The sequence below is a fragment of the Fistularia commersonii genome, chromosome 10, assembly GCF_037954325.1.
Source record: "Fistularia commersonii isolate RoL2024-O1a breed Wild chromosome 10, RoL_Fcom_v1.0, whole genome shotgun sequence".
Lineage (NCBI taxonomy): Eukaryota > Metazoa > Chordata > Actinopteri > Syngnathiformes > Fistulariidae > Fistularia > Fistularia commersonii.
Genome location: NC_141293.1, coordinates 14,822,580 through 14,840,724, shown reverse-complemented (window position 1 = coordinate 14,840,724; position 18,145 = coordinate 14,822,580). Strand labels below are relative to the sequence as shown.

At 52.9% G+C, this 18,145-nt stretch overlaps 2 protein-coding genes and 1 long non-coding RNA gene across 4 annotated transcripts in view; 1 reads left to right on the top strand and 2 right to left on the bottom strand.

Annotated features, from left to right (window-relative positions):
- The first annotated feature begins 171 nt into the window (after positions 1–171).
- plin6 (perilipin 6) lies at positions 172–6,607 on the top strand. Of its 2 annotated transcripts, none has more exons than XM_086154451.1 (8): positions 172–912; positions 1,526–1,565; positions 1,646–1,844; positions 2,460–2,542; positions 3,037–3,274; positions 4,132–4,313; positions 4,439–4,705; positions 6,123–6,607. In XM_086154451.1, the coding sequence occupies exons 1-8, from the start codon at positions 908–910 to the stop codon at positions 6,495–6,497; spliced, it is 1,389 nt and encodes a 462-aa protein (XP_086010577.1). In that variant the 5' UTR covers positions 172–907; the 3' UTR covers positions 6,498–6,607. The 2 variants fall into 2 exon arrangements, with proteins under 2 accessions (XP_086010577.1, XP_086010578.1); XM_086154452.1 differs by having other exon boundaries at positions 1,470–1,565.
- A 100-nt stretch (positions 6,608–6,707) lies between these two features.
- On the bottom strand, positions 6,708–8,473 carry LOC147230532 (uncharacterized). Its single transcript, XR_015106749.1, has 3 exons — positions 8,406–8,473; positions 7,539–7,661; positions 6,708–6,997 (listed from the first exon to the last, which is right to left on the bottom strand). It is a non-coding gene; the product is annotated as an uncharacterized LOC147230532 (long non-coding RNA).
- A 3,120-nt stretch (positions 8,474–11,593) lies between these two features.
- The window catches only part of tg (thyroglobulin), a 13,717-nt gene continuing 7,165 nt past the window's right edge, over positions 11,594–18,145 (bottom strand). The window contains exons 26-49 of the mRNA XM_086153943.1: positions 18,030–18,135; positions 17,757–17,948; positions 17,455–17,625; positions 17,293–17,379; positions 17,121–17,183; positions 16,863–17,003; positions 16,580–16,789; positions 16,358–16,472; positions 15,879–15,958; positions 15,609–15,752; positions 15,456–15,521; positions 15,245–15,379; positions 15,010–15,171; positions 14,724–14,928; positions 14,434–14,521; positions 14,043–14,193; positions 13,761–13,954; positions 13,520–13,684; positions 13,300–13,431; positions 13,020–13,207; positions 12,753–12,851; positions 12,471–12,611; positions 12,025–12,206; positions 11,594–11,867 (exon numbers count right to left, since the gene is read on the bottom strand). Of these exons, the coding sequence (XP_086010069.1) occupies positions 11,767–11,867; positions 12,025–12,206; positions 12,471–12,611; positions 12,753–12,851; positions 13,020–13,207; positions 13,300–13,431; positions 13,520–13,684; positions 13,761–13,954; positions 14,043–14,193; positions 14,434–14,521; positions 14,724–14,928; positions 15,010–15,171; positions 15,245–15,379; positions 15,456–15,521; positions 15,609–15,752; positions 15,879–15,958; positions 16,358–16,472; positions 16,580–16,789; positions 16,863–17,003; positions 17,121–17,183; positions 17,293–17,379; positions 17,455–17,625; positions 17,757–17,948; positions 18,030–18,135 (3,318 nt within the window). The 3' untranslated portion in view covers positions 11,594–11,766. The remainder of the gene's footprint in view (positions 11,868–12,024; positions 12,207–12,470; positions 12,612–12,752; positions 12,852–13,019; positions 13,208–13,299; positions 13,432–13,519; positions 13,685–13,760; positions 13,955–14,042; positions 14,194–14,433; positions 14,522–14,723; positions 14,929–15,009; positions 15,172–15,244; positions 15,380–15,455; positions 15,522–15,608; positions 15,753–15,878; positions 15,959–16,357; positions 16,473–16,579; positions 16,790–16,862; positions 17,004–17,120; positions 17,184–17,292; positions 17,380–17,454; positions 17,626–17,756; positions 17,949–18,029; positions 18,136–18,145) is intronic.

The following is an 18,145-nucleotide window of genomic DNA, read 5'->3' as shown; positions in this document are numbered from 1 at the left end:
AAAGAATAACATCCCTCAAAGAGGAAAAAATCTATTTCAGAGCAAAAAACTAAAAACAATAAGAAAATCCAAACAAGAATAGCATATTTCATACAGTCAATATATTCTTCAAAGGGTACAATATATAAGAGGATTAAAACAAACTTATAAAACTGAAAAAAAAAACCCGGGAAAGGACAAAGTCTAAAAGAAAGGGTCAAACCCCCAGCTGTGACCTCCAACCCACAAGCTGCAGTACCGGGGTTGTCCAGCGGATGTTGTCCCCCTGGGAGTCACGGGGCAGAAGTTCCTGTAGAGCCCCGGGAGGTCACATGCGAGGGGGGGACAGAGGGCCTTTGACGGCAAATGATGGATTCCGAAGCGTATCGAGGACAGGAGCTGCCGGCGGCCGGGAGGAGAATGGATCCGTCACCCGGGAGGACAGAAGAAGGCAGGGATTGATCCTGGAGGAGCAGACCCTGGCGCACGTCTCCTGGAACGCCAGACTTCCTCTTCAAGCAAACCAGGATTCTCGGAAAGACCACACAGGAACTGTGGAGCCGCTTCTCCGCCGTGGAGCTTATAGAACCTACCTCGATGATCTTCGTCCTCCAACTTCCCTCACGCTTCTTCATCCTTCTGTTTCCCAGCAACCAGACTCAATGCTTCCACTAATGCTCGGAAATGAACACAAACACGCACACATGTATTCTTCTGACGATGACTGCACAGTTGTCAGTCAGGTGCGTGAGGTCATAGGTCAGGAGGTCATGTGATCGCGTGTGTCTCCTCCTCAATTACTTCATTGATCAGGAGTGGCGATGACATCACAGCCTGCCTGGGCCAATCACGTAGCTGCTGTGTTCCTAAAAGCCTCCCGGAGGGGGGGGGGTTGTCAGTTCCAGCAGAGGGATCTTCAGCGTCTCTGATGGGGTGAGTTGATCCTCCGCTGATCCCGCCGGTCAGCGGTTACTTTCCCAACAGCAGCTCCTGGATACCACCTTGACCTTCTCCGAGGTCACACCTGCTCTGAGGGCAGCGGCTCTGGGCTGGGAGGCCCTCAGGAATACTGCCCTCTTCTGCTTCTCTGCCTCCCGGATCCAGCCTGGGACCTTCTGCGGTCCCAAACCGGGTCTGGGTTCTCAGCCGAGACCCGATCCGGGTCTCACGAACCTCTGGTGGCTCTCCGAGAAGGTCCAGATGATCCGGCCGGCAGAGCCGCGGTGGGGGGGGGGGTGGGGGTGGGGGGTGGGGTGAGGGGTGTGTAGAGGTCAAAGGTCACAGTGGTCCTTAACGTCCCGTGGGTCCTCGGCGTTGAAGGTTCCACTGATGGCGGGTGGGGGGGGGGGGTGGTGGTTACGCCGGCCGGCGGCGCCGTCATGTGACCTCGGGAGCTCCTTCTGACGCGGGAGGCTCCACCGCAGCGACACGCTAGCTTAACGCCACCGTCACGCCGCCTGACAGGAGCGTCTGTGTTTCCTGCACGTCAGGCTCCCAGCGTCCGACCCTTGACCCCTGACCTCCAGCCTCTGTGGTGTCTCCACAGATCTGGCGCAGGAGAGATGTCGGGCCGCCATAACCATGAGGTGAGGATCCGCCGCGGCCTCCCGGGTGCCGTTGGCAGAAGGTTTGGGTTCATCTTCTCCTCCTGTGCTTCCTGTTGCAGAGCAGCGCCGTGCAGCGGGTCAGCCACCTGCCCCTGGTGCGCTCGGCGCTGCAGTCAGTGACAACAGCTTACTCGGACGCCAAGGGTCGCTATCCCCTGCTGGGCGCGGTGGGGGGGGTGGCGGAGGAGGGGCTCCGCACCGTCTCCATGGGGGCCCTCCGCAGGGCCACGCCCCTGCTGCAGACCCTACGCCCACAGAGTACGTGACCTACATGCTAACAACACTAGGCTAACAACTACCGCGGCCCGCTTGTCCAACCGGACGGTGTGCATCTGTGTGAACGTGTGTGTGTGACGGAGATAATGTGTGTTTGTGTCTGCATGTTTGTGGCTGTGTGTTACCATGGTAACAAACCACCATTGGTCACACCTGCTATTTCCAGAGAGTGTGTGTGTGTGTGTGTGTGTGTGTGTGTGTGAGAGTGTTTCTGCTGACCTCGGGTGGATCCGCTCTCATGTTTTGGTCCAAAACAGAGACAGAATTTTGTCTCGGCCTCCAATCATCAGAACGTATTTTATAGCTGTGACAGGAAACACTTTAACCGAGAGCGGGTCGGGACCAGGACAGGACCACAATAGTGATGGATCCTAACCGGATCAGAAGCGGGTCAGAACTGACGTGAATCCAGAGATCACTTGGCCAAAAAGTCCTGTTATTGTCGATGATAGATAGAAGCAGCCTTTAGAACATTTGAAGCATTAGAAGCCGAGGTTCTGGAGGTGGAGAAGGTTCTCTGTGAGCACTGGAGTTCTGTTTGATTGTCCAAAGTTCATCCCTCCACCTGTCCACCCCCCACTCCCACTCCCACCCCAGTCGACGTGGCCAACAGCTTTGCCCTGGTGGGTCTGGACCAGCTGGAGAGATCCTTCCCCATCCTCAACCAGTCCACGGACCAGGTGCCCCTCCACACACACACACACACACACACACTCCCGTGTCATAGGTCTGACACACATACAACCAGACACACATACAACATGCTGATACACACAACTTCACATCTACAAATAACTACACACAACTGCACAACCACAAGCACCAACACAGATACACACACACAGACAACCACAACTACACACAGATACACACCCACACGACCACAACTACACACACACGCACATACATTCCTGTGTCATAGATCTAACACACACACTCAACATGCCGATACACACAACTTCACGACTGCAAATAACTATACACAACAGCGCAACCACAAGGACACACATAGATATGCACAACTACACACACACGCGACAGTAGACGTCCACATAGGTTTGAACAACTGCATAGACACACACGCTCAGCCGTGCGCAGAATCTTTGTGTCGCGTCGAGCTGATCGGATGGGGTATTTCCGGCCTCTGATTGGTTGCCCCTGACTCCGCCTCCAGGTGATGGGCCACCTGAAGGACGCTTTCTTCCTGACGCTGGACGACATGCAGCTGTGGGTGGTGGACGGTCTGGACGGCGCCCTGGAGCAGCTGGAGCGTGTGAGCGATGCCGCCCGGGTGGCGGTGCGTCAGCTGCAGGACACGCAGGTGGGACGGGCCGCCACGTCCGGGCTGGACGACGTCCTGAGCCGCCTGGAGGACGCCACCGCCTACTACCTGCCCCTGCCCCCCACGCTGCGTGAGTACGCCTGCTGGCCAGGGGAAGGATGTACACAAGGCGCCCTGGCCACATCTATGTGTTAGAGTTAGCATTAGCTCAGTACAGCTCCTGGATGATTTTGGACCAGGTTCCATGTGTCGGTCGGAACCATCTGAGCAGGTCCTCTATTCGTGCGACCAGCCTGAGCTCTGGCTACCTCTAACTCACTCTAGCTCTGTCCGGGTAACTAGCGGACTCTAACTCACTCTAGCTAACTAGACTAAAACAAGCAAACATGTCTATGTCAAGATAGGCTGACATGCTTCAATGATAACGCGGGGAAACAAGGATAGCCCGATTTGTGACTAATCGAACATTACCCCTGTATTACCTGTCTGCCTAATAGCTAACTAGCACACTGTAACTCACTCTGGCTAACTAGCTCACTCCAGCTAACTAGCTAATTCTAGCTTACTCTAGGTAACAAGTTCACGCTACATAATTTTAATTACTCTAACTAACTTGAACTCACTCTAGCTAACTAGCACACACTACATCATTTGCTAAATGACTGTAAAAATACTGTAATGTAATGTTCCTCACAGTCGCTAACTATCTAATTCTAGCTTACTCGAACTCACTCAAACTCACTCAAGCTCACTCTAGTGCACTCTAGTGCACTCTAGCTCACGCTCGCTCACTCTAGCTCACTTTAGCTGGCTTAGATGTATTCCCGGTGATGGTGACATGATCACATCACATGATGCGGACCGGGTCACTCGCGCTTGTTGACAAAACATGGCCACCATACTTGCTTGCCTGCAGTCCTCAGTGGCTCGCAATGGTCCTTGGCCCAGGCGGGGACCATTGTGAGCATGCTCTGCGGTGACCCCCAGGTCGGGAGTGGGAGATGAGGGTCCAAGCGTATGAGGATGAGGATGAGGATGATGAGCCGGGCCTGTGGACGAGGGTCCGCAGCCTCCTGCTGAGCCTCAGTCTGCAGCTCTACCACCGCCTGATGAAGGCCAGGGAGCGGCTGGTGGATGCCATCAGGATGCTGGGTGACACCGCCGACACAGTGAGACCTGCCCTTGCCTGGATGCTAAGCTAGCTGCATGCAACAACGTTTTTCCTTTTGTGTAGCTAACTGTACCCGTAGCAACAGACATGCAGTGATGTCACGAGGGGGGCGTGTCCCTGCAGGTGGGTCTGGGGCAAGTGCTGGACCTGGTGGGGGACTTGCTGCAGTCCCTCCAGCAACTGCTGGTGGCGCTGGTGTACCGGGCTGAGAGCCTAAAGGAGCTGACGCTGGACAGAGTCAAAAGTCAGGCTGCCATGCTGGCGGAGCTGACGCTGGTCAGGGGGGTCACGGAACTCCCTCTTCAGGTGCGGCAGGTCCTGGGGGACCTTCAGGAACTCTCCAAGATCCTCCTGCAGCTGCTCATCAACACCACACCGCTATACAACCTGGTGAGGCCAACGACTAGGCGGACTTCGTGCTAGAATAATAGCGAACCTGTTAACGGCTTCCGCGGCAGACACTATTCTCAGCTACGCTAACACGTCTGTGTTAAGCTAAGGTAATTGTCCTTGTGGTAAGCTGCATTAATTGAACATTTCCCTCTTCTACAGCGGAGATTGCAAGCTAGGCTGAAACGCAATGCTGGGCCATCATTTCTAAATGCTAAGTCAGACTGACACTCCGCAGCCTGCAATGTTTTGCTAACAGAACAATTTCCTTGCTGCTAGTTTTCATGCTAAGCTAGGCTGAAAGTTTTGCAATCTGAAGCCTTTGTATTAATGGCCCCTTACAATTATACACTGTGAAAACTAAAATAAGCAAACATGTCTATGTCAAGATAGGCCGACATGCTTCAATGATAACACGGGGAAACGAGGATAGCCCGATTTGTGGCTGATCGAACATTACCCCTGTATTACCTGTCTGCCAAATCACTGCATGTGACTAAAGAGAGGCTCAATCATTGTTAGCAAAGCAAGGCTTACATCTCGATGTGACCCCACACGATAAAATATTTCTGCAAATTGTGACTGTATGCTTTCCAAGTCTGAAGCCTGCCTGGCTAATAAGTCTTCCAGTTAGGTTCTGTGGACATGCAGTCTAGGTTGACAGACTTAAACATTATTATGCTAAGATCGTATAATGTATCTCTAGCTCATGCTAAAATAGTGTAATGCTTAATATTTAAGCTAGTCTTACCTGCTATGCTCATCTCAAATGGTGCTGATGTTTTACATGCAAACATAGCTCCATGCCAACATGGGGTTCCTAATGCTAAGCAAGGCTAATATATATAAATATCTATGCTAAGCAAAGCTGACATGTTATAAAAGTCTGCAAAATAGGATAGAATTGACCAGTGTCAGTGCTGACGTGGTTATCCATGTCTGTGTGATAAGCTAGTTTCTCAATGTTACCTGACTAAATATTTCCGAGTGAAAAGTTAATTGATTACATTTAATGCTAGGCTAGTCTAACAACAATTTTGCCAAAGCCATCTTCCTATAATGCTTTGCTAGCATGTTCTGAAACTAATAGTTTTTTGTCGAACTATGCTAACGCGCATCTTTGTTATGCTCGGCTTATTCAAATTTGTTGTAATATTTTTTTCTATGTGGAAAAACTCACACTTCTCTCCGCTAGCTTGTTTAATATGGGTTCATGTGATGAGCCAGTTGGACAACTTTCAATGCTCCTACTGTTTAAGCGTCTTTGCTAAGCTAAGCTAGCATTTTCCTCTCCGGTCTCAGTTGTCGTGTCCCGACCTTGGAAAACTTCTTTTGATGCGAGCTGACACGTGTCTCTGTCGTGGGCTGGGCTGATACGTCTGTGCTAAGCTATGCTAACAGCCGTGTTGCCCTGCAGTTGCAGCAGCCCTCAGAAAAAGAGGTGGAGGACTTCCTGAACCAGGAAGACTACAAGTGCGACAGCTCGTCTCGGCGTAGCTCCGCCAACAGCCTCTTCCTGAAGGCCATGGACGGACGTCCTCGCCGCCGCAAGAGCTTGTACTCTCGGGTGGTGGCGAGCCCCGATACGTCAGGGCGGCGCTCCAGCCTGAAGCAGGACCAGGAAGCCGACGGGTTGCAGCTGCCTTCGGACGGCGCCCTGATGCGGCGGCCATCGGCGGCCGAGCTGCTGCTGACGCCCCTCAAGCAGTTTGTGACCCAGAGCCAGAAGGCCTTCGAGTACCTGAGCCCTAACTCGCAAGACGACAGTGCCAACGCTGCTGCCGCTGACTAACGCGCCCGGCGCCGACCGAAACCCGGCCCCAGCCCAGGCAGGGCGGTCGGCCCGGATCGTCCGGCATGTTCGTTTGTAAGAAAATTTACAGCCAATAAAGTCAAATCTGATGGAACCCAATCGTCTCCTTCATGTTCTGGGAGTTACCGTGCCTCGACCACCAGGGGGGGGTCATCTTCACAAAGGACACAGACCGCGATGGCAGGAAGATCCATATTTATTGGTTCTCCTTTTTCTGCTTCCTGGTCGGACAGAACAATTCAGGCAGAGGGGGTGGGGGGGGAGAACTTATTGATCCAAATGTGGGATTAAGTTTGAGATGTTGCCCTCACCTCACCCACCCCTCACTGCAGCTGGCAGCCACAAAGGCTTTTATTCTCGTTCATAGTGCTCTGGAAGTGCTGCAGGATCTCCTGACTGATGAGCTTCCAGAAGTGGTCGAAGGAGATGTCCTGGCCTCTGTGGAGCCCCACCTGCTGGAGTTTATCACCGTCCACAGCCTGCGGGAAACAAGAAATGGTCAAAGGGGCGGCTTGAGAACCCGGCAGGTTCAGGACCAACTCTGGAACAGAATGCCAGGTCAGCTTCAAGAGAATGTCGCAGACAGCGTCCTCTCCTCCGCCTATCTCCAAACTGGACAACACGGCCACTCTCACCTCCACCTTCTACACCTCTGCATTTCTTCTGTCTGATGCTTCTTCATTGTTGACTGATTATTACGAATAATAACAATGTTCCTCATCATAATAATGTCATCATTGTTGTTATAATCGTTACAATTATTATTATTAGCGTCATCATAACCATTATTCTTCTTCTTATTAGTAGTATTATTATCATTATTATCAGCATAACCATCATAATTGTTATCATGGCTGTTAACGCCTGCCTGCATGTCTGAACCCCGCTCTCCGATCGGCTCCCGGAGGTCAGGTCTTCTCCGACAGAGCCCGAGACGGGAGTGCGAACGTGAGAAAGAGGTCAGTCTGCGTTCGACCTCTGACCCCTGCGCTCTGTGATCGGAGCTGGGAGAAAGGTCACCTGATGGTATCCCTGACTGGAGAGCAAACTCCTCAGCTGGTTGAGGGTAATGGTATCCCTGCCGCAGGACGCCCTGTGGAACATCCCCACCAGAGAATGGATTGCCTTCTCCAGGTTCGAGCACTGGAACACAGAGGAACATTACCGTGAGTGTGAGTAAGACACACACACACATACACCCACACCCACACACACACACACACACACACACACACACATATACATTGACACAGACGCACATAGACATATGCACATTCACTCACAAACACACACACGCACACTGGTACAGACAAACACACACACACGTTGATATGCAGCGACACTAACACACACACACACACACACACACACTGGCACAGACACACACAAACAATCGCACAGACTAACACACAAAAATATCATACAAACACACACACTCACAGACTAACACACACAGAATAAGACATATAAACACGCACACACGAATACTAACACACTCACACAGGCACCCAACCAAACACTTTCACGCACACTCACTCATGTATAGACACATACACGGACACATTCACTCACACACATACACACAGACTCCACACACACAGAATAACACACACTCTCACACATACATGCACATGTACAAAATAACACACACACACAAACACTCATACATACACACTCACTCCCAAAACACACACACTCACTCACTCACACTCAAACACGCATACTATACACACACATAATAACAGACACCCTCACACACATGCACATGTACAAACTAACACACACGCACACACAAACACACAAACGCATTCATTCACACATGTACATACGCACAGACCAACACACATTAACATACACACACAGTCGAACACACGCTCACATACTGACCTGATCCATGCTGTGCCTCAGAGTTGTGAGGAACAAATGGGGGGAACCACAGAAGATTGGGTGCAGAGGCCCCACCCACTGCTGGAGAGCAGCCCCATCTCACACACACACACACACACACACACACACACACACACGTGGAAACGTGCAAGTCACACAACAAGACTGAGAGAAGATTTGGAAATACTTTCACTTTCAGGTTGAGACAGAAACTGTGATGGGGATCCTACTTTCCCAACCGAACGAACAGAGGAGGAGAACATGGTGCAACGTGGAGGCCGATGGAAGACGAAACAACACGTGGGTAAGAGCCTCAAACTATCTTAGCAGTAGCATTAGTGGTGGTGATGAGTTTTCACCTGGTGTCCATTATTATGGTTAGTAAAGCTCCAGAAATACCCTCCATCCATCCATCTTCTGCTGCTTATCCCAGCTGTCATCGGGCAAGAGGCGGGGTTCACCCTGGACGGTCGCCAGTCAATTGCAAGGAGCACATTGAGATAAACAACCATTCACTCACTCCTTCGGGGCAATTTTCCCAATATTTTCCCAATGAACCTGCTGCATGTTTTTGGACTGTGGGAGGAAACCCGAGAAAACGCTATAAACTACCAAATAGACAAGGGGAGAATATGCAAACTCCAAACGAAAAGGTCCCCTTGTCGGAAACTAACCAGGGTTTTTCGTGGTGCGAGGCCGAAGCGCCACCGTGCCGCCTTTTGGAAATACCACAGATCCAAAATCTAGAATTTTGTTCCACTGGGTGAAGGATGAGTTCACCAAGAAAGGGGGGGGGGGAGGGTGATGGTGGGAGACAAAGGACGAAAAAACTTTCAATGGGTATGTGGACCCCAAAAGGGCCGCTCGCCTTCCAGTCAGCGGTTCTGTGTACGAGCGCCTCATTCAGAATGCAGTTTGCAGAAAAACAGTCAGTTTGGGAACATTGGAGTCAGGGAGTTAGGGGAAAAAGAGAGGAATTAAGATGCAAGACCTAAAAACACGAGGGAGCAGCACAGCTCTGAGGGGCCATGGTGGCAGCAGTAGAAAGAAACAAGGCCAAGGACAGAGGAAGAGGAGAAGTACAGTACCCAAATTTAAGGAAGTTAAAGGAGGAGGCTGCCTCTGATCCCTCAGACCTAACAGGGCAGCCTCCAAGCCCCAATGGTAACCTTCAAGGGCGCTTGGAGGAAATACCATGCCAGCCAACACCGAGATGCTCTCATGGGTGGCAGGACAACCACAACAACAACCAGAAGATCCCCAAAAGACTATCAACAAGGAAAGAGTTGATTCAGCATCAGGAGTTGAGGCAGCAGGCAAAACAGAGAAGTCGTCTCAGCTCCCATCGAACCTCACCTTCCGGAAGAAATAGTGGGGGGAAGGGGGGAAGAGCTGATCATTGACCAAGATGACATCGAAGAAGGTCATGTGGGGACGTGGTCCAGAAAACAATAACAAGAACAAAGCACGAGGAACATTGGAGCTGCGAAGAAAGTGGAGTTGTGCTCCCACCTCTCCTCCACCGGCCCATGAGCTTTACGTTTCAGAAGATGACCCCTATGACGGTCGCCTGTGGATGTCCGTGCCGGAAGCGCTTCATTGGGCTCAGCACAAGGACAGACATGTGAAACCATGTACTCAGACGACGCCATCGTTTCCAAATGAGCCAGACAGCAAGACCGTCCCCAAACTGTGAAACCTAGAAAGACAGGAACAAGCAAGGAAGCGGAAGGAATTCTTCCGTCAAGATCGGATTTGAAGGGAAACTTTTAAGGGTATGAGACCACGGAGGGGTTAGTGGAACAACTCCCAGGAAGCTCCTGGATCAATAAATTCATGGAGCTCACAGGGGGAGAATCGGCATCTTTAGTCGTACAGTTGGTCACCCAAGGCCACAGGCCTGGACTTGCAAGCAGGGATTTCCTCTTACCCTGAACCGCAAAAAGGCAATCGGAAAAAAGGCTGATGAAGATGTGCCAGAATACCTGCAAAGTAGAACCGCCGAAGGTAATCAAGGGTTTGACTGATCGACCAGGATGAGAACACCTGGACCTGGACCAGCCTCCATCACTGCAGAATGTAGGAAAGTAGGAGAGTTACGGGTCTTGCAAAAGTTCAGGGAAGGAAAGAACAAACGTCTCAACAGAACTGTGGAGAAATTCTCTGATTGCAACACAAGCCCAGACACACACACACACGCACACACACGCACTCACACACACACTAACTTTCTTTGTTCCTGGTATGATAGCCTTAGACATGCTGGATGTTGTCAGAGTTTCACAACTCAGAGATTCCCCTCTCGCTCCCAGGTTTAAGTCTGCAACGGTGAGATCCGGAGGTGGAAGCCGAGCATCAAACACACACAGAAACACCAACACAAAGACATACAGACACAAACACTAACACAGAACACAGAAACACAAACACACTTACAACTACGATCACATGTCAGATGGATGATGTCATGAGGTCCCCTGATCCATTACATGTTTATCAATAAAAGACATCAATAGTTTTATTTCTTTTACCACCATTACGGTTCTGTTTGCCCTGGGCTGGAAAGGAGGGAGTTTATGCACACACACACACACACACACACACACACACACACACACAAATATTTCTCAAGCAGGAAGTATTGGAGGTCTCAGTTCCAGTAAGTGTCTGTGTGAACGAACAGCAACAGTCAACAACTTGACACTCCCTCTGTACACACAAACACAAACACACACACACACACACACACACACACACACACACATACATACACACACTGTAAAAATAGTTGAAGGACTGGGAACCACTAAAACAATAGGAATGTCTGGATTCCCCCAGAGGTCAGAGGTCACTGCTTACTCCGGTCAGGAAAACACTAATTTCCAGGAGGTGGTGGAACCACTGGACAGAGCTGTGTGTGTGATGGCTCTCGTGGTGTGTTTGTGTGTGTTTGTACTGTATCTTGTGTATCTATTGAGTCTCAGGTTCTGGTTCCAATGTTCTCGGAGGAACGTGGTGATCAGACCACCGTCCTCTCCACCTCCAGTGTGCGTGTTTGTGTGTGTGTGTGTGTGTTCCAGCAGGTGACCTTTGACCCCTGGAGTCCCCGGCTGAACTTAGGAAGTCACTTTTTTATTCTGAGACTCCAAACCTTCTTGCCGGTCACCCAACCAAGGCAGACAACACGATGCAGATGTTCAAATCTTTATTAATGGGCTGATTGACAAAGTGATTGTTCCATCGGTTTGATCGGATCAACGGGAATCTGGAGGTGACGCCATTGCGGGGAGATGACGTCATCACTGAGAGGTGATGTCATCATGGGGAGATGACATCATCACGAGGAGGTGAGATCATGGCCTCAACTGTAGCCCTCCTTGGGGCTCTGTGATTGGCTGGAAGGTGAGGCCAGGGGGAGGTCCAGGGTCAGCGCTGGCTCATCAGGCTCCTCCCCTGGCACACCTGGAGGTCAAAGGTCAGAGGATTGAGCACTTGCAGCGTGTCAACACCCGCCAAGGACCTCACTTCCTGCCCGGGACAGGAAACTGACTCGACAAGAATTAAGTCGAATGGACCGATCAAAGGTCACGTCTTCTGTCCAGTCTCCTGATGGACTCACCTGAGCTGGCGGTCAGTTTGGGTCCCAGCTGGTTCCAGAACGAGCAAGCCCGCTGACGAAGGTCATGCCGAAGTTTGGGGGCGGGGCCTAACTCCAGGTAGGTGGGCGGAGCCTCAGAGGAGAGGACGGGCTGCCAGTGAGGCTGGGCTGACTCTGCCCATTTCATGGACGGATTCGGGTTCCTGAGAAGAAAAATCAAATGTGTTAGGAGGTGATGTTCCAAACGCTGTGAAAGCCTTAGCATCGGTGCGGAGGGACGCAAGTGTGCCGGTTAGCATCGCGCTCGTCGAGCTTAGCGCTCGAGTCGCTCCGCCTGGGAAAGGTCGCAGCACAGGATAAAGGTCACGGTTAGCATGAGAGTTTCCGAGGCGCATTTGAAAGTTAGCGTGCTGGTTAGCCTTAGCGCAGCAGTTTAATCGAGCCCCTGCGGTTGAGAAACATCTCACCCGGTCCGGACAAAGCTGGAGATGTAGCTCATCATGGCCAGCGAGAGGCGGCGCTCAGCGGGGGTGAAACGCTGAGAGTTCTTTGGACGGTGAGGGAATCCAAACGCAAACTGAACATCCAGAGGAGTCAATACATCAGCTCTGTGAAGGAAACCAGACCTATGAAGGCGTCGCGTCGGTGGCAACCTCACATCGCTGATGCAAATGTTTCGGGGGGAAGTTTAGCTAACGTTCAGGAGATGTTTAGCAGATGTGTGGCCTTGGCTCAGAGGAGGACGTTACCTGCTGCTGGACTCCGGCAGGTGATACAAGAAGGCGTTTGCATTATTCTTTGCCCAGTGACTCGCCATCTTCAAAATTGGACAGATGATGAACTGATCCCTGCACACGCACACACGCACACACACACACACACACACACACACACACACACAGTTGACTGGTCCTGTTGGGAGACCCTCAGCCACACCTGGCTGTGTACCAGGTGGACCAGGACCTCCAGGTCTGCATTTCTGAGTGTGACACTGGGGCAGCGCTTCCCTATCTCACCTGACGGCGGCGTCCAGCGCTCGGGAGAAGATGTTGTAGCCGGCGGTGGTGGGGCTGTGGTCCAGGGTGTAGAACCAGGACGCCACTTCCTTCAGGACCCTGCTGCCTTGCTCGCCCCCAAGAGAGCGAGATAGCGCCTGGTAGAACGCCGTCTTTCCGTCCACACGGCCCTGCAGGGCCTCAAAGTCCTGGGTGGAATACATCGCATGTGTGTGTGTGAGTATGTGTGTATGTGTGTGTGTGTGTGTGTGTGTGTGTGTGTGTGTGTGTGACCTCTGACCTTTATCCTCCGGGCGCGGCTGATCAGCCCGTCGTCCTGGGACGTCCCCAGCAGGAGGTCCACTCTGTGCAGGCGGGAAGCAGGAACATGGTGGGGAGACCAGGACCTGAAGGGGCCGCTGGAGGCCAGCAGCTGCAACAGGAACACACACATGCATGAACATGCCAAAAACATAAATGCACACACATGATCACATATGGACACACACACACACACACACCTTGGTCTGTGCAGCATTCAGGGATGCCAGGGGAGCTTCGCGTAGGCAGGCCGCCATCCTGCCATGGTCGGAGGTTCCACAGCCCAGCTCCTGGGCCAGGTCCAGGGCCAGCTGCCTGGAGGAGGGCGGAGCCTGGAGCAGCGACGGCGTGAACAGAGACCCCCCCTGCGGGAGAACACACACACGCTGATGGTCCGCCAGGACTCGGGCCCCGGGCTGATGTTGAAGGCTGTGACCTCACCATCAGAAGCAGGCGCTGGAAGAGCGGGGGGGTTGGCGAGGAAAGGCGGAGGCTGGCCACATCGGCGCCGCCACGCTCCGCCCCCACTGTCACCCGGGTGTTGTCTCCGCTCATCAGGGAGATGTGAGCGTGGACCCACGCCAGTGCTGCCTCCTGGTCTGACAGACCATAGTTACCCTGGAGACCAGGCGACCCTGGAGGCAGACCCAGTGCAGTTAGTGTGTGTGTTTGTGTGTGTGTGTGTGCGTGTGTGTGTGTTTGTATGTGTGTGTGTGAGTGTACCTGTGCTCAGGAAGCCCAGTGCTGCTGTCCTGTAACTGGCTGTTACCACGATGATGTTTCCCACAGCTGACAGGGCAGATCCATCCAACAGCCCTGCGTCCTGATTGGCTGAGGGGTTAAAGAAGAAAACCAAGACTGGGAGGAGCCCCGTCTGACACACACACACACAGCCACACACACACACACACACACACACACACAGCCACACACACACACACACACACACACACACACACACACAGACGTCAACAGAGGTCAACACTGACATGTCAAATTCTCAGATTACTCAAGTATTCTATTTGTGTGGAATGAATGTGAGTATGGTGACACAAGTGTGTGTGTGTGTGTGTGTGTGTGTGTGTGTGTGTGCGTGTGTGTGTGTGTGTAGGACCTTGGCCTCTGGTATGAAGATGTTCAGGTAGAGACAGTCCTCACTGGAGCCATCAGACTGCAGGTCACCGGGCTGGACGCAGCCAGGACTGAAACAGACAGACACACACACACACACACACACACACACACACACACAAGTGAGACTTGTTTCAGGAGTTGTCATCAGAGTGAAGTTAAAGGAGACCTGCAGGCTGCTAGGTACTAGCACACACATAAGCTGACGCTAGCAGCCAGCCCCTGGCTCAGATGCCCTGGTTGCCATGGAAACAGGAGGGTAATTCGGCTCACCGCGGTCTGGAAGCGTCCCAGGTTCCGCTCCAATCAGGGGGCTGAGCTGCGGTGAAGCGGAATGATCCTATTGGTGGACGGGCGTACGGGACGCCCAGAAACTGAACCACTGTCTTCCTGTCAGAACCCAGAGCTGTTTCCACGGTGACGCCTTGCAGGGTCCCACGACCCGGGATGACAACGGAGGCGGCCGGTACCGACGGGTCTGAGGAGGACAGGGACGCGGTGTGACCTCCGCACCAGGCTTCACACCCCTCTTTCCAGCTCGGTGGCGCGGTTGGCTCACCTGTCCTGTAGAACACCTGTGGGGCCGTCTCTCGGACGACCACCCGGCAGGCGAGGGCGCCATCTAGGCCGCAAATGGCGGTGTCTGGGTAGAGGACGCAGCGGGTGGCCGAGTCCACCTGGCTGACCGCCACGACCATACAAGACTCCGCCTCCTCGCATGCTGAAATGGGAAGTAGCGCTGGTCAGCGCAGACCTCGGCCTGTCATCGCGCGGGTCCGGCGACTGAGTGTTACCATGGATACACCAGTCTCTGGTCCGAGCGGCGTCGGTGGCGATGTCACGGCTGATGTGGATAACGTCGTACGTGGTGAGAGAAGGGTCGACCAGGAGGGCGGCGGAGGGGAGGAGCCTCCACCGGGCTGCAGTCACTGAAACACAGATGGGGAACTCGCGTACTCGTACTCACAGGAAGTACTCCAAAGTATTCTCAGTACTTGTACTCACCGTTGTTTGTGGGCGGCGGCAGATGGAACGGAGGGCAGAGCCCGGGAGAGGAAGTCCACTGATTGGCTGCAAGACCAACACCAGCTCACACAACCCGCCTGTGTGTGTGTGTGTGTGTGTGTGTGTTTGTGTGCGTGTGTGTGTGTTTGTTACCCGGTTTCTGGTACCAGCCAAAGGGGTGTGGACTTGTCCTCACGGCTGATGGCCGGCAGTCTTGCGTCCTCCAGGAGGTCTGCTCGTCCCCGCAGGTCTGGATCCCCAGGCTAAGGAGGGAGAGGCACACCAGCTCCAAATCTCCTGTACACACACACACACACACACACACACATCGTTGGACTGGTATGTGTGTTGCATCCCATCTGACAGCGCCATCATGAGGCCAAATACGTCAAAATGCTGGAACTCGCACACCTGATGAATTACCTGATGTATTTGTGTCTTGAACGAAACCAACACCTCGACAGCAGGGATCCTCATCACAGCGCCGCTCACACTCCCTGAACCTGAGTGTGCGCACACACATACACACACAATGTTTAAAAGGTCTTTGTGTGTGTGTATATCTGTCTGTGTATTCATGCATGTCAGTGTGTTTGTATGTGTTACGTCTGTATGTTAAATTGTGTGTGTGATGAAAGTGTATGTTCTTTTTTTTTTCCGTGTGTGTGTGTGTGTGTGTGTGCTAAAGGTCTGTGATTTTTTTGTGTGTGTGAATGTATACAGTATGTGTGTGTGTGGGTATGTAACTGTATATCTGTATATGTCATTGTGTGTGTGTGTGTGTGTGTGTGTGTGTGTGTGTGTGTGTGTGCGTGATTTTTATCGTTTATGTGTGTGTGTGTGTGTGTGCGCTGAAAGTGTGTATGATTTTTTTTTTTTGTGTGTATGTATGTGTGTGTTACCCATCAGTCAGTGCTGTGTTCTCCCCCAGACTGACTCGGTTCCTCACAGAGTAAGAAACCATCTTATCGAAGGAAACCCTTTGATAGAAGCTCTTCACTGGTCCAGACAAGTCCACTGCGTGCGCACATACACACACACACACACACACACACACACACACACATACAGGGGTGAGTGAGCAGTGTACCCCGGTGTGTGTGCCCAGGAATATGGCACCTCACCCCGCTTGCTGTAGGTGTTGTTGGGCCTCCAGTCCAGCAGGGGGCGGCAGGCTCCTCTGAGGGGGGAGTGGTAGGACCCGCAGAGCTGGCTGTTGGGGGACAGGACGCAGCTGAAGAAGCCCCCCTGGCCGGGCTGAGGGGCCAGGCTCGCCGTGGGGCCGGGGCTCGGGCGGACGTCGGCCACGGAGCAGAGCGGTTCCTCCTCGCAGCCTGAAACATTGGGACTCGTTGTGTTCACGCAGAAAGTGACACCTGGAAATGAAGTGAGCAAGGAGACACCTACGAGACAGACACCAGAGCAAAGCCTGCTGGGAGTCGAAGTCCCTGCTGCTCAGCCACCAGGACAGGGAGGGGGAGGGCTTCCTGTCTGGGTCCACCACCACATCCTGCTCTAATAGGGGAGTGAACCTCTGCTGCACTGAAGCTGCACACGCACACACACACACACACACACACACACACACATATGCATGAACTGACACGGGCTGAGACGTTATGAAATGTCCATGCCACCCTGGAGGAAGCAGGTCAGCTGACTCACGGTCCACTTGGGGGCGGAGCTTCGCTGCAGCACAGGACGGCGAATCAGATGCAGCGCTGGACTCTGACAAGCACAAATATACACAAATGTCACATGACTGGGACAGAACCAGGAGACGGGACTAAGGTTGGCCACGTGGTGCGGGATCATGGGGAAAAGGGTCAGAGGTCACCTTTCTCCAGGTAGACGGCCTGGAAGCTTACGATGGACGCCTGGTAGTCCTTCCCGCTGTGGTCACCGGACGCCAGCGCCGCGTCGGCTAACAGGAAGAGTATAACGTCAATAATCTCTGAAGGCCTCACGGCTTCTCCGGCTCACGCCGAGGTTCTCTCACTGATGTTGAAGGTCTGTCCTCCCAGGTCCAGCAGGAAGCTCCTCCGCTGCTCGTTGTACGTCAGCCCCACCCCGCACGATCGACTGGCGGCCGCCTGACCAATCACATCCCAGTCTCGCTCCCCGCACTGCAGGACGGACGGCGCTCTCAGCCAACCGCAGAGCAGAGAGCCTGGGGAGGGCGGAGCCAGAGAACTGCCTCCATCATCTATCCATTCATCTGGCCATCAATCTATTCATTGCTCCAATCATTTGTCCATCATCCATCCATCCATCCATGCCTGTGTCTCCATGGTAACGCACCTCCGTTCAGGCTGTTCTGGTTGAGGATGAATCCCGTGCAGCAGGCATCGTCATGGCAACCATCCCGACAGAAGTAATGGGCGTCTGTGAGTGACGTGCGTGCCGAGGAGAACGCCAGTGTGCGGAACACGCCGGACAGAACTTTCTTCATCGGAGTACGAACGAAAGTGGAGACGGAGGAGAACTCTGCTCCTGCAGGAGAGGACACACACCTTCAGCACAAACACACACACACACACACACACACACACACCCCTGTTCAGGTTACAGTACCGTTCTTCCTGATGACCTGCAGGTCTGAGGCCGCGCCCCTCACGCTCATGGAGCAGTTCAGCCATTCATAGGCCTCAGTGAGAGGATTACCCAGAAAGCCCTTGGTCTGCAGCACA

What these genes read in the sequence shown, in the direction of transcription:
- plin6 (XM_086154451.1), top strand. An exon ending in TGGGTGACACCGCCGACACA is followed by an intron (nt 4,314 to 4,438) that starts GTGAGACCTGCC and finishes GTGTCCCTGCAG; the next exon opens with GTGGGTCTGGGGCAAGTGCT. An exon ending in CCACACCGCTATACAACCTG is followed by an intron (nt 4,706 to 6,122) that starts GTGAGGCCAACG and finishes GTTGCCCTGCAG; the next exon opens with TTGCAGCAGCCCTCAGAAAA.